We start from the raw sequence: 15719 nt of genomic DNA, 5'->3' as shown, positions 1-15719 counted from the left end.
GGTAAGCAGAGGAGATGGAAGGAAAAGTCTACAATGATTGTTCAGCTATTAACCTAGGGTCCATTCACCATTACTGACCTTCCCTGCAGAAATTTAAGTCATTGCTTTTCAGTAGCCAGTTAAAAAACCTCTGGAAATTGTTGACAGAAGATATTTTTAGCGTCAGGGGCACCAGCATGTACTGTAGGGTTTGGGGAAACCTGGAGGCCCCAGTAGAAAATTTTTACTTAACAATGCTATTCACATTGACAGAAGACCGAATTGTACATTTAATAAAATTTAAACTTCACTAGGGTTGAATTTAGAATAGTAGCAGAAGAAAAGAGTTGCCATTTTTTTGTTATATGGTTTGCTTGGTATTCAGTTTCCCTTTTAGGCACTGAAATAGTTTGACTTTTTTTTCTCTTGGACAATAGAAGAAAAAATGAGAACAAATGTAAATGAAGTCAGATCAAACAAAAGGCCTGCTTCTCAGCTGAGAGTGGGCCCAAAGAGCTCTTTAAGCTTGGCTCAGGAGTGCTCTCCTGCAGCATTTTCAGAAGAGTGGGCTGTGGGTAGGTATGGTGTTTTGCATCTTTTCCAAGAACATGAGCAAACGAAAGAAAAAAAAAAGAAAAAAAAAGAAGTTTCTTACACTTTTCAGTATGAATTTCCCTAAAGAGAGCACTCAACATATTGCCTAAAAATACATCGTAAAATGCAATGCTGTGCATTAGCATCACAACCACACCAGTTGTCAGAGTTAGGGACCAGCATGGCTTGTGCCCTGTTCTCTTTGAACACCTCTTTCCTAGCTCTGTAAGTAGCAGCTATGGCACCTGGCTGTCCCCACAGACTGACCCTCAGTGATACACCTCAAGGTTTGACAGGAACTGAGTATTTTGAGAAGGAAGACAGTGAATATGTTTTTAATGTTTCCCAGGGTTTATGGCAGTGAGGTCAGTTTGTTGGTAGCTTACAATTAAGAAATATGCTAATGCTTCATGAAATTTAAATGCTACTCTTCATCTATTCCATACTATGAACCCACAGTTAAATTTAAAAAGTGGCAGCAATCAGAAGGTTCTTCTGTCTTAATGCATCTGAATTCTCTCATACCTGTGAATAACCAAGCAGCATGGATTTGGTGCCACACCAGCACCAGCTTTACTGTGAGCCCAGGCAGCAGGGAACTGCCCTGCGTCTGCTTCCAACAATTTGTATCTGTTACTACACCTCTTGAAGCACATTGCACAGCACAACCAGTGACATAGGCATAATGAGTAGCACCCTGGGATGGCCACAGGGTATGGCCATTCCTCTGGGGTGAAGCAAACACTGGGAAAGCCAGGCAAGAGCAAAACAGTCACTCCAAATACATCTTCTCCAACAAAGGTGCCTAGACCCCATAACCCACAATTTAAACCTGTCAACAGCACTGGCTGTGCAGAGGGGAGGGCTTCATGTACCAAAATGTACTAACGAATTGTTTGGACTACCAGTTGAATTTTTCATTAGCAGGGTTTCCTTCTGGGAATTCTTTAAGGTGATTCTGTGATATTTCACTGGCTTTTTATTTCTTGTTTCATGTTCCACTTAAAAAAGTGCACCTGTCTTGCAATCCTTACAAGCAGCCTTGATTCCAGTAATGTTACTCTGGCAGCTGAAGTTTTAGGTTCCTTACCTACTTAAAAATAATTCATTATTAACATTTGGGAAAAAATATCACAGAGACATTTCCTGGTAGGTTACATCTAAGCGCTGCCACCAACTATGAGCATCATTGTGACATTTTAATTTTACTAGGTAACTGGCCAGTTGTTGGGACATCTCAAAGGATACTTAATAACCTCTAGAAATAAGCACTTCTGGAAATATTAATGATATCTGTCACAGAGAGATCACAATTTCTGAAAAGCAGATACCTGTTCCAAAATGGTGTTGATTCTGTCTACTTCACAGTCAATTAAGTATCTTTTTTCTTGCCGTCTGTCCATCTCCTCTATAATTCTTCTGAACTCTTGAACATCTTTTATGCTTCCTACAGATCTGGCTGTCACTTGCCAGTTGTTCTGTACTGCAGCTTCCATAATTGCCTGAAGAATGGAAAATCCTGTGGGGGAAGAGACAATAAAACGATTTAAAAGCAGAACAAAAATAAAAACTGTTTTGAATGTTTGACAAAGGGCTCACAAAAACTTGCATCATCTAAAGAGACACAGACTCACTGAGAGCCTGCAAGTGCTTCACTGCTTGAGAAAACAACAGCGTAGGGACCAGCTTCTTCTTTCAGCTATGCCATTGGCAGTCACTGACTTCAGCAGAACATCTTGGCGGTGTATTACTGCAAGGCATATCAGAATCTGTCCAATATATCATATTACAATCCTCTCAGGGATGTTTATGGTCATGCTGGGGTCTACGCCAGCTGAGAACAGGAGCATGCAGCCATTACTTGGGCAGAAGTCCATCAGCCTGAGGAGAGGGACAAAAGGGGTGATTTGCCTGTGCAGACTGCAGCAATGGGTCATTAACTGGCAGGGATCCAAGCACTGCACAAGAATGTCAATTAAGTCATTGTACTGGTCATTGGAGCCACAACCACAAGAGAGTACTTTACTGATACTCACTTTGATTTCAAAAAACGTTTTTAAATATGGAGTCTAGCAGCATTAACCACACTTTCAATACGTTCATTAAGGTAAAACCAACTCATTTAGCATCCTCAAGATAGGAGAGAAGCCACACAGAACGACGAAGGACTACACAATGGGAAATACACAGGCAAGCAGCATTTCAATTTCTCATGAACAGCTGTACCTCAGCAAAAGGCAGAACCTAAGTCAAATCCCTAAGAGAAAAGTGGTTGAACTAAAGACAGAACCTCTGTCAAGTCATGCTTATGTAGGAATGATCAGATACTGAATTGCATCCCTTTATTTTAGTATGTAGCTGGGAACCTGTTTTAATTCAGGAAATTTAATTTTTTGGATAGCTTGAATTGTTTCAATTCTGGGCAGATGCCAATCAAAGACAGAGGTCATCTACTTCAAGCACACCTAGTGGTTTTCAGTAGAGTTTTATTGTAATGAAGCATATCCATGTGAGTGCTGTTTCTGTCCAGATAATTTATTTCCAAAACTTTCAGTCCAATTATTTAGTCATACTATGGATTTCTTATCCACAGCCAGATTCAAAAAGCTTACACACAACCACATAAACATACAGGATCAACAACCAATTAACCATGCTCTGTGATAACCAGTTCTCTGAAACTGAACGGAGTTTGAGCTACAGAGGAACAACATGTTCACTTCTGCAAATTACACCAACAGCTATTCTGAACTCAGACATCCTTGTAGAGGTACAACATTAACAAAGAACTTGTGCTGCAGCCTGATCATCCACAGTCTGCTGTAAATCTGTAGTGGCTGTCTGAAGCCAGAGGAGCTGCACCATTACCTCATTACAGGCACAAACAAGGGAAGAATGATTTTCTGGATTACAATTAGATTATCATAATTTACCGTGTGACTTCCTTAGGTCTCACTCAAATGCCCTCACTTTCCCTGTGCAGCCTCCTTGGTTCTTAATGCTTTTCTTTGTATGAATGCACTTTACTATCCCATGAAAGGTGGTGACAATTAATATGTACACTGGTTAAGAATTCTTTCTGGCATCTTTTTTCCTCTGAGACTACTGAAAGAGAGGCATTTACATATGTATAATACAATGAACCCAGTTTTCCTTAACATCATATTTTACAAAAATGGTTGTGATGTCTGTGACAGCATTGTGATTGCATTACATGTAGCAGGAAGATCTAAGCCTAAGATACTTTGTTGGCTGCAAACGAGGAATTTTTATGTGGAAACATAAATACCACTAATGGGGATTTACAAATGCTTTGTGTACAAAGATGTGCTTTTGAAAAGACTTGTTTCCACTCAGTAATAAAATATTTACACCTTTGTTTCATCATTCATATAACATCTAAGTATGAACCTTTAGCTTGCTGTAAACAACAAGTCCATAAGTCCAGGATTTTTTACTTCAGATTGAACAAATTAGTTCAAAATATTATGAAAAAGTGACACTTCAAACATATCTGTAGCTGTGTTTTTTGCTAATGACACATACAAAGCTTGCGAACTATCTCAAGGAAAGAAGGAAAATTAATATGCTGGAGTGAAGATGCCATTGGTTGACAGGCATGCTCCCAGTTTCAGCTAACACTGAGTCAGAATTTGCTTTGTCAAATCTTGAACATCTCAGAAGAAAGTTGAGGAAATTTCCTAATTTTGTGCAATTGCATGTTTGTGTGGGTGTGAGAATATGTATATTTTTGTATGCATGTGCATTAGTCAATGGTTACCATTTCAAGAACGAGAAGAGCAAGATTACTCAGCAGCCTCTCTCCTATGCATGAAGATACAATTACAATAAACCAAGACCAAAAAGTATCAGAGCTTTGTCATTTCTGTCTTCTCTGACTCCTGTTTCTCCTTATCACATCAAATCTTTACAATCACAGCCTCCTCTACCCTTTCAAGTTCTAGAAATCCTTCCTATGGGCACCATCTGTGCTGTGCCAGCTCCTCTCTCTTGGGCCCTCTCCCATTCTTGCTTTGAGAAGAACCATTTCCCCCTCCTGTTAGACTTGTTGGACACCAGTCCTTTGATGAACTTTACAGAGCCCATTCTCCTGGTTTACTAAAGCTTGGTTCAAACCTCCTGCTCCCAGGAAGGCAGCACCTGCATCCTCTCCCCACTTCTCATGCCTTCAGCGCCATTTACTGCATTTTACAGTATTGTTGTTATAATTGTTACCCGTTGCATGGTATTTCTGTAAACAACGTTCCAGGCTCCAGCTGTACTTCACCATTAAAAGAGCTGTTACATAAGCAGAATCATTGTTTAACTAAAAGGACAGTTTTATCTTGAAATGTGAACTTTTCTTTCTCTTTAGCATAACAACGCAAGCTGTGCCATTTTGGGAGCACTGGCTGGGTAATGGACAGGGAAATAATTTCCTGTGTTGTGTGCACTGTCAAGTGACCAGGCCTGCACATGGTGCTTTTCCACATCCTGCCCTCAAGACGCACACCTATGAAAGCTCCTCAAGAAATGCTCACCCCTGAGCACCCTGGAGGTGCAGAACTCCTACAGGTACCTCTCATCTTGTTTCCCCTAAAGGATAAGGCAACAGCCAGCCATGGCAACTATCTCTGGTCGGAAGTCTTTGTCTGGTGTACATCACATTCACTCCAAAAGACTAAAGAATTGATAATTCACCACAGGTCTGTAGAGAAGTTCAGGAAGGGCTTTCATCAATAGTGTTGCCAGTTCATACTACATCCATCAAGACAGCCAAAAAATATTAGTTAAGGCAAGAAAAACTGTCAGCTTCCTAGAAGATGATAGCAATGAGATTGTCTTGAAATCCTGAAATTTTATCATCACTACAATTCAGTGGCTGCTCATTCTGTAGTCATTAGCACCAATAGAGAGCACAAGAAAAAATTATTTAGACCCCAGTCTGATCTTTCAACCTTTTTTTAGTCATACTTTGTATGTGTAAAAGTAGTTGGATGAAAGGTAAGCATTTTTCTGGAAGCACTGTTTCTGCGGTTAGTTCATCTGAAGGCACCACATCCCTTCTCTGCACTGTTATTAACAAGTTGGCACTACAGATTTAAAAATAGTCTGGTCACATGATGGCTGTGGCCATACTTGCAACATCATATAACACACAGGTTTCTCCTGTCATCTTTGAGTGCAATCTCACAAGTCAATCTGATTTGCAGTGCTAAAGGCTAAGAAGATCCTGGCCTCAACATTCAAATATGCCATTGTCTGGCTTATTCTTAAAATACTGATGAATTCAAAGAGCTAGCCTTCATTTAAATGGCCTGCAAAACGATTGGGCTGAAGGTAGGTACATTAATAGAACTAGAACAAAAAGTGCCCAGCTTGCCTCTCAGTGAGCTGAAGCAAGTATTTTGAGTTTTGCGGACTGAAGCTTGCAAAGAAAGAAAACATTCAATATAAATTTCTTGTAAAGCAGGGAAAATCTTATTCTTTGCAATGCTATCTTTGTACTTTAAGCAATGCAGACAGAATTACATTCTGGCCAGTCCTCCCTGAAGCTGGACTAAGAAACAAATTCAGCCAGTATCTTCCTACCTCTGCCAGGGAAGTAAAGTCTGTGCCTCAGTCTTTCCGATCATTCATTTGATACTCTTTCACTGACTCTACTCACACAAATGAAGAGGACATTTCACTCTTTTGCATTTCTGAAAGCTCACAGAACTTCTCTGACATCCACATAGGCAAAATTCATGTCAGCAGTTTGCTCAGCCATATAAAATTCTATGTGCTACATCACTGAACTTACTCTTGTTTAAGTAACAGCAATCATTAATGTGACATGACTAAACGATCACACTGGAACATCTGTAGTATCACATGAGTCCTTGCAGTTGGCACCAAAGTACTAACTGAAAAATGTTACCACTTATGTAAATCTCTTTTCCTGAATGCTCTTGCTAAGACCTTGGACCTTTAACTTCCTACAGAAAAGAGCACTTGCTCCTTTCTTTTGCCTTGCTGAGTATCAACAATCTATGAGGGATGTATTTTCCTGACATGCAGCACACTTGTGCCACCTGAATGAACATAGGCTCTGATCTAGATACTTGTGTTTTGAACTATGTATCTGGGACATGATACAGAGATCTACACTTGTGGCCCATGACTGAACTTCAGGGATTTAAGTGTTGAGCTGTGTTTGTCAAGGGCACAATGAACTCACCAAAAAGGAGATCATCCAGGCAAGTGATTCCCCATTACAAATACAATTTCTATGACACCAGCTTACACTTCAAGTGTACCAGAGGTCAGTAAGTTGAGATGTACTTGGATATTCTGTGTGTTTGGCATTGAACCTAACACTAATTTGAAAGCAAACAGATCAACATATTAGGCATGAGTGAAAAAACAACTAGCCAGCCCCCAAATTCCCTGTCATCCAAAATCCCAATATGTCTGTGGAGCAAGTATGCTTCTCATAACCCAGGTCTGCTCAACAACTTCCTAAGTAGGGGAAGGAGCAAGGAACAAGCTACTAAACAAGTCACCAGGAAGCAATTCAGGAAATAATGAGTACCCTGGAATGCTCCTTCAGTCTAACACAGTTACGTTTAAATTATTAAATAAAATAGAGTAAGTGCAATCCATCTGGTTTTGACCTGATCACTTCTAGCTGGTAACCAACACGTGAAGTGCTACACTCCACTACTCTGGGAGCAGACAACCTTCTAGACCAATTAGCAAACACATACTAATGATTTTCTTTTCTTTTAATTTCTGTTTTTTCTGTTCTGTAAACCTCTAGTTTCCCTTGTACATACACGACAGTACTGCAGCCTGTCATCCATAAACAGAAATATACACAAATAGGTATGACAGCTTGGTTGAGTGAATGTGAACTTGCCTGGCTCTAAAGGAGAATTTACAGGAACCATCTGGTTCATATTTGTTAGGGAAGGGATACAGCTAAAGCTGCAGAAATTCAGAGCTGCTGAATCCAAGTAAAATACCTTTTTTCCACCCTAAATAGTTCTTCCTGAATCCATTTCACTTTGACCTATTCTTTCATAACTACTGTGCATCTAACTCACCACTCATTTTACTCAAGTTTTAGGTCAGTGCAACTACGTTGTTTTTGAATGAAGCTGTGCCAGTGTAAAATGAGAGCAATGTAGTAAGGGATCAAAGAGTTCAATAACCAAGGACAGGACAAAAAGATGCCGTAAGCATATGACCTTCACAATGTTGTGGGCAAATCTGCTGGTGTAAGACAGGGATACCTCAGTGTAAAGAAATGATCCAAAGCTTATCAAAAGAGCTGTGTTCTAGTTTTAGCCTTGCTATGCAAATCTTTATTTAAATAATTTTCAAAGGAATAATAATTGAGTGAACAGCTTCTGGATGCAGATTGGTAACAGAACAGACAAGATGGAACCACATCAAAACCAGAGTAGATTCCACTTGAGGAAAATATAACAGGTAAACAATGATGTAGAGAAGGTAGAATTAACACTGAAAATCTGAAAAAGGAATAATGAATTTTGAGAAGTGACAGAAGGTGGAGAACATTGTGTTGTCTAATGATATGGGCTGTAGGATATCCTCTGTCTACTGATGCTGATGAAACTGATACTGATGTTAGCAGAGTTGTGAGGGCACTCTGTCACCAGACGGTGCTGAGATCTAGGAGACATGGGCCTAGGAGTAGTGCAGAACTGTCCCAAAGAGAAAACTTTTTACATGTAAATGGAAAAATTGTAAAACTACATTAGCATTAAAATTAATTAACTTCCAAGCTTTAGAATATCTGAATAACAAAAAAATAATTAAAATGCCCGAGTACAGATATTTCACCAGGGAAGCTCTACAGAGCCTGGGGTTTTGTCTGTCCAGCAGAACCCAAACACTAAAACTACGCAGTAAGCATGGTACTGTTATATATGATGTGAGCTATGAATTTACCGAGTTAAATTCCTCTGATATGTATCACTAACACAAATTTCCCTGAGTGCCCTGAATTCTCCAGCAAGCACATGCTCCAACTGCCATCAGCAAATCCAGAATAAACCATTCGCTGAGTATCCTGCATCTGACTGGTATCAGGAAGCTAACACCTTTAGTACAATATCACAGCCTTGCCAAGGTGCAGCTTTCTGTAGAGGCTTTCCCTTGTCTTCTTCACCTTTGAGCTCTTCTAGCTCACAACCATGTTTTTGCAGCCTCACTTACTGCCTCTGGCATGGAGTAAGCAAGAAGCCTTGCTGCTTGCAACAGACCAGCCTCCAGCTAAAAAGCATTTGAATGATATAACCAGAACAGAATTTTCTTTGTGTAAAAATAGAAGAAATCAAGATACACAGCTATTACTAACCATTTTCCTCAGACCCGCCAGAGATGGATTTTGTTTGTTTTTTTCATTGCCCTGTGCATAGGTTATTAAAAAAAACAGATCTAGTCACCATGGCCAGAAAGTATCTCAGCCATAATCCTCCAGACATCAGACACCATGACGTGACCATTATGACACCTAAGGGGACTTCATCTGCCCTTAACTTCAGGCACATTTGGATGACAGTCTCTTATACTCTCTTTCTAGTCAGGGAGAGAGAGTTGCTGTACAGTTTTTCCATGTTTGAAACATGCATGGAAATCAATGGAAGAAAATACAAAAAAGAACAAAGTTGTGTCAAGCATCATCACCAGGTATCACTCACAACCTCCACCTGCTATTGAATAACTAAACCAGAACAAAAATCCCAATGTGTTGACTAACACTCAACTGATGAGGCTAATTTACTCTATGTTAAATGTACATATCTAATTGTGTTTACATATTTATCTCAGAAAAAAAGATTCTAATTAGGAATCACAGAGTTAACAATTATCAGTCTAGAAAAGACAATCTGTCTTTACATCCCATGTAAAGCCACATTCCATCTATATGACATTTCAGTACACACTTTTCTCTTATTTACTAGAGCAAGCTGAATAGCTACCAGCCACCAGTGAGCTGGGATACTGATGGAAACTATTATTTATTATTCAAAGTAAAGATGCATAATTGTGATAAAATTACAAATAGAGTTAAAAATGAAAGTATTGTGTGGAATTATCATTTGAAAAAGGAAATAAAAATTAATTCTTTTTAAACTTAAATAACTTTTCTTAGCCAAAAGAGAGAAACACTGCCTTTATTCTGTTAAAGGCAATAGATGTTCTGGAAAAAGGAAACTTACTCACTTATCAACTGCAGAGGATTTTGAAAATACCTAAAACTTGGCTTCATATATTCAAAGAGTAAAAAACATAATTTCAAATTATGCTTTAAACTTAAAAATATTGGTAACACAAGTTAACTCTTTATTAAAAACCCTACATTAGGGTTTTAGCAAGAGTATCACTGTCTGCCTTCTCTTAAAAACATGTTTGGAACTGCTGAGTCTACAAAGTGATAAATACTGTTCCTTTGGAGAAACAATCACAGGAGATTATGGTAATCAGACTATGAACTGAAATACATATTCGTCACAAAAAAACCCCTGGATTCACCTCAGATGAATGTCTTTGGAAAAAATAATGCTAGTTGAATTGTCCTCAGACATAGTAAAATTATTGTATCTGGCCTTCAGTCAGTCATGTTAGAAGAATACTTATTCTACTTCCTAACCTTTATCTACACTTTTAGTTTTCAAGCTACCTGAGCAAACAGATCTTATGCCTCTGAGAATTTTCATTAACAGATGCTATCAGCCTTTCAAAGTCTGTCTTCATCAACATCTCACCTTTCAGTAGCCAGCATTTTATTTGCCCTTGCAGCTGGAACGTGTTTCATATCTCAATCCATAAGTTAATTTCCTTTTATTTATTTTGAACACACACACAAAAAAAAAAAAAAAAAAAAAAGGCGCAAGCAATCAAAGGGTGACTACCGAGCTTAAACATATTCTGAAATTTAAATGAGTTTTTATGGTAATATAAATGATAATTTATGGATCCATATTCATAGTCTGCAAATGTGTTTAGTTTTTGTCACTCAGCTGGCTATTTCTGCCTCGTTTTTGATAATAGCTGGCAATATGGAGCTTTTATATATCACTATTTCGTATAGTTTCTCAGTACATTTCTCTTCATAACAATGAGGTATTTGTTAATTACAAGGCCTCGTATCAATTCTAAACTGGTCTGTATAGCCCCTAACTACTTGGTAATACAGATTTGGTCTGAAGTGAACTTGAACATACAAACATTGTTCATCTGCATTGACCAGAGTGCCAAATGTATGATCTAATCTGCTTTATACTGATGCCTCCTGCAGTGATGCCACAAGATGGCAATTTACAAAGTTACTGGAGAATTCATGTGGCATCAATAGGCAACACTCAAGCACAAAGCTTGGGGGTAACGAGTTACCTTTCAGAACACTTCACATAGATGAGGCGGCAGAATGAGGATGGACTGGCTCAGTGCTCTGTATCAATGACCCAACTCCCTTCCTTCTTGCAGCATAATGCTGTGTCTCAAACATAACCTGGTTTATTCTGCAGGGTGGTGACACACAACAGGCTCATGTAACCTGCAGATTAGAGACTTCCCACTGGCTGCCAGTCAGGAAATCCCTTTGGCTTTATCTGCTATTCACGAAAGAAACAAGGGGAAACAATGTCTTGCTTTTATTATTCAACCTCGTAACACCATTTGGTTATTAGAAGTCTTTTCCACTGCACCAAAAATCAGAAATTTAGCATCTGATATCCCTTCTCTCCTAACACACAGACTATTTTTTGCCTGCTGTATTTTATTTTGCACCTTCTAAATACAGGGGTTGGTAAGCTCAGATGGGGGAAGAAACCCCAGATGTGTGTCAGATCTCTGGTCAGTTAAGGCACATGCTGTTCCTGATTTAGTTCAGGAAGGCAACTCACATGAAACATTAGGCTGGATTATACAAAAATATGCAAACATTTCCGCATAAAGATTTACTAAACAGAGACAAGGATGTGATTCAAACATTTAGCTCTGGCTTCATTACTCTCAAATTTCCATGCGCTCAGTTGAGGAAGGAAGCAAAGAGGCATTCTTGGAGTTGGGTCCACAAATAAGCAAGGTCTGGGCTTCAGATCCAGACTTTTCTACAGCACAAGATACTTACAAAAAAAATAAGAAAAAAAGGTAACGTTGCTTAGGCATGGGCAGAATTTTTCTAATTTACTGCTCTGATAATTGACAATTGGAAATACCAGTATGACAGGCTTCACAGAGAAATTTGCCTCCAGTAACCTATATGACTTCAAAGGCAACTTCAGCAGAAGCTCAACCTTACCTTACGATCACCTTGGGCAAAACCTGGTCCTGCATATAAAGAACCTTTTGACAGACACTCATATGCCCTCAAAATCTGTACAAAAATTAGCATAATGGAAGTGTACACCGCTGGATCACCATGAACATGGAACAGTATCAGCAAAAGGTTATGCATTCTTCATGAATTCATGTCCTCTAGATCTTTGTTAACTGTTGCTGAGCTACAGATAGATCTCTATCCATGACACTACAGTAAAATCACTGAACATGTAAAACTGTGTTTCTTAGTTTTATATTATAAATAAACGTAGAAAAACAGTCTTGTTCTTGCACACGTTCATGGTAAATAGTAAAGATTCTGTTAAATGATCTAGAAATGGCAATAACCAGAGAATTTGAAAGAAGTAATACTTTTACCTATGATTCTTTCAGAAATGGGCTCACTTCACAGTACAGCAGACGTTAACATTTTCACAGATACCTGTCTTTCATTTCCAAAAGTGACTTGGGTAGGATGGTGGGAGCAGGTTTTCAGAGGCAATTAAGATGCAGATGCTGAAGAACCTCAGCAGGTGAGGAATCTGCATTCCACTGCCTTCAACGACAGGCACACATAGCTCTCATTGCTGCTTTTCACAATGTCATTCTCTGTGTGTTGAAACCCTAAATACCTCTGAAAGACCTGTCCTGTGTGCCTTTGGAAACCACTCACCAAAATAGGATATCTGCATCTCAGGATACGTACTCTGTGGCCTGCTTAAAAAGTGGCACAGAATTCTCTACAGAATATGCTGCTAATTAGTCATTTCACTGTAACATGTTCAACAAGTGCACAGATAAGGACTGTCTGACTAAATGGGATTTACATGGGATGTGAGACAAACTATCAATTGTTAGCTTGAAGAAGAAAAGGAAGATAGAAAATTCCCCTCCAAGGCTGCAGAGCAGTAGATTAACTATTACAAGGAAGGGGTTGCATATAAACTACATACTCCCTATTTTCATAGGTACAAACTTAATTTTCTTAATGTTTTCTCAGAATTGCTTTGTTTGTCAGAATTAGGCAGCTGTAGCAAATACATCCTTGAGACCAGACAGGCTCAGTACTCCAATTATGCTGGGCTTTACACACAATTATGCTGCCATGTGTTTATTATTATTTAAAATACTTAAATGTTATTTGAATATTCAATCTGATATTCAGTGAAACAAAATAATTCTTTTATTCCATTTGCTTTGATTTTATACTGATGCGTGACTATTCTTCCATGAATAGAAAGCCTCACAAATCTGATTGCATGGTTAGCAAACTAAAATATACACGAACTTTAGCATTATCTCATCTGAAGGAAAAAATATACAGTAACTAGCATACACAGCTAGAGGTCCAAGCACTGATAGTTCTCATCTCCCAGTTTACCATTACTGTAGTCACCCAAGAATATACTCTGTGCAGGTATGAAATATAAGTTAAAACCAGGTCGGTCACACCTGCAAGCAAATGGAGTTGACTTCAATAAGAAATTTCCATCTAATTTTACTAATTATTAATATACAGATGTTCTAGGCTCAAAATATGATGCCTGAGCTAACTCCAGGGAGCTGGTCCCCCCGATTGTACTCAATACTGTCCAACACTCTCCCTGCAGTGAAATATCAAACCAACATCTTTCTTTTTATAGCAAGAAGTCATATTATTGTTTCTGAAAAAAATAAAGTGCAATAAAAGCGCAAACATTTACATCGCATATTCTTTAAACACTGGATTATGACTGTGATATGTAAAATAGTGTAAATGAGATCTAGAATCACATTCCAGCTGTACTGCTATGTTTAACAGCTCCTACTAAGGTCTTAGCTCCCTGTGCCAGATATTCTTGCTCACTGTTTGAAGCATGCCCCATCATTTCATTGATTCCTTTTCTTTTTATTCTTTTTAATGCAGCAAAAGTTTTGTCCCTGTTTTAAAAGGTCTAGGCTTTGCATCTCTTGCCTCATTCTTTGGATATCCCTTTTGTCTCTCCTGTAACCAAAGTCTTGTTGTCATCACTCCTATCTTTCAGAAAGAGCAATGTTGTCCTCCTCTGCTACGCTTCATGGCTTCTACTCAATTTACTTCCCCACTGTGATTTACCTCTGTCACTTTGGATGATGTGGAACAGAGGGACGATTCAAAACAAAGGCATTGTGAAATCCAGAGGGCTGAGACCATGGTCCTACAGGCATGCAGTGAAGCACATCCATTCTACACCTCCATTGATTTTGTTACATTAGTGGTCCAGGTACTCTGGGATAAACCACATCAGACCTTCAGCCTATCCTAAGCACACTCCCAAATGTCCTCTGTACACAGGACTCTTGAGATGAGTGGATTTATCACATTATCTATCCTGAATGGCAGAAGAGAAATAACTTGATTTTCTAATTCCTCAGCCTTCCACATAATAATCTCATTTCATTTTCCACATATATTATTTTATTCTCCCTCTTACATCCTGGAACTATAACACCTTGGGAGTGAAGCAGGAAGAGAGCTAAATTGTGTATGTTCTAGATCTTGTCCGTTCCCTGCCAAGAGTTTTAGAACAATGACAATTAATACTAGCCTAAATCTGCTTCAGATAAAGCCACATGGAGTTTTTGTGAGAATTTAGAGAGCATTTGCAATTATTCCAGCCATATTTCCAAAGAGATTGGTGTGTATTATTCCAGAAAGAGTTCACAAAAATCCTCAGTTTAGATCTAAGCATCTCAACCTGAATGACAGGGAAGACCCTTTGCCATTCCAAATTTAAAATATTTAAAATATACTGGCCAAAGAAGGGAGGAAGGGTAAATTTGAATCCAAATTATCACATTTCAGAAAGTTCCAGAGATCAATTCACAGTCAACTGACATGATATTCAAGCAGTATGGAAAAGTCTAACACACTGGATACTTCCCACTGAATCCTCTAGGAATAGCGAATGCAGCTGCACATCTGGTGTGGCATAGGAAAGCTCTTCCTTCCTATTATTTGTATTTTCTTCAATGATTTTCCTCTTAAATAAAATACACTCCTGACAATTTGAGCAAGATTTCAATCCCTACAGAAGCTTCAGTTCCCGTGTCCTTCACACAGTTTCTCAGAGCAACAACACTGAGTATGATTTTCAAACACATCTGGATCCACCTTTAACACTTCAGTGCTATGGGATTGCTTTGAAATACTCAGGGAGGTTCTGTACCAGCAGTTGTTTTTGAAAGAATGACTTAAATTTTCACTTGGCATTTGAAGACCAAAATTGTGCTTTTTCTCCCAAGTGTTCCAGAATAACATTACCAGCACAAAGAAAGCTGGGAGACGAAGACTCTGAGGTAGCAGGACTCAGACTGCATTAAAGCACTTGTTCCACACTCAGCTGGAATGTGGTGGAAGGCAGCTTCTCCTTACTTTGATGGATCAGACTACATCCCTCTACACTGCGTAGTAAACAAAACTCCAACACCTGTATCTGACATACACATATTGACCTCAGTGATGTATTGCTAAAAGTCTATTTCAAATATTCTTTCTCCCAAAAGCCACCTGAATAATACACTTCATTTATTTGGATAGAATCCCAAGAAAAAAATAAAATAAAAAGGGAGACATCTTTAAAGATAAAATATTTCTATGGTGCCTTTTTTTTTTTTTGGCCAGAAGCCATGTAATTCTTTTCTGGCTGGCTTGTTCTGTCACAAAGAGAATGACCTTTCTGGAATGGTCAGCAAATGTGATGGTTTTAAAGCAGCTACAGTTGTGGTAAAACTGATGCACCATCATTGTACTCTTGCTCACAAAATGCAGAGGCTCCACTGTGTATTGT

The 15719-nt window shown here is 38.7% G+C and overlaps 1 protein-coding gene across 4 annotated transcripts in view; it reads right to left on the bottom strand.

Annotated features, from left to right (window-relative positions):
* The window catches only part of GRIA3 (glutamate ionotropic receptor AMPA type subunit 3), a 144739-nt gene that overhangs the window by 77935 nt on the left and 51085 nt on the right, over nucleotides 1–15719 (bottom strand). For all 4 annotated transcript variants that reach the window (XR_015773862.1, XM_005530004.3, XM_005530005.2 and 1 more), the window contains exon 4: nucleotides 1905–2092. Coding sequence is in view for 3 of the 4 variants with exons in the window: in XM_005530004.3 (XP_005530061.1) it covers nucleotides 1905–2092 (188 nt within the window). In the remaining variant the exon portion in view is untranslated. The remainder of the gene's footprint in view (nucleotides 1–1904; nucleotides 2093–15719) is intronic.

The sequence above is a fragment of the Pseudopodoces humilis genome, chromosome 15, assembly GCF_049639895.1.
Source record: "Pseudopodoces humilis isolate 2021_Gansu_Grassland_sample_001 chromosome 15, ASM4963989v1, whole genome shotgun sequence".
In the NCBI taxonomy this organism is placed as follows: Eukaryota; Metazoa; Chordata; class Aves; order Passeriformes; family Paridae; genus Pseudopodoces; species Pseudopodoces humilis.
This window is presented reverse-complemented; position numbering and strand designations above follow the sequence as displayed.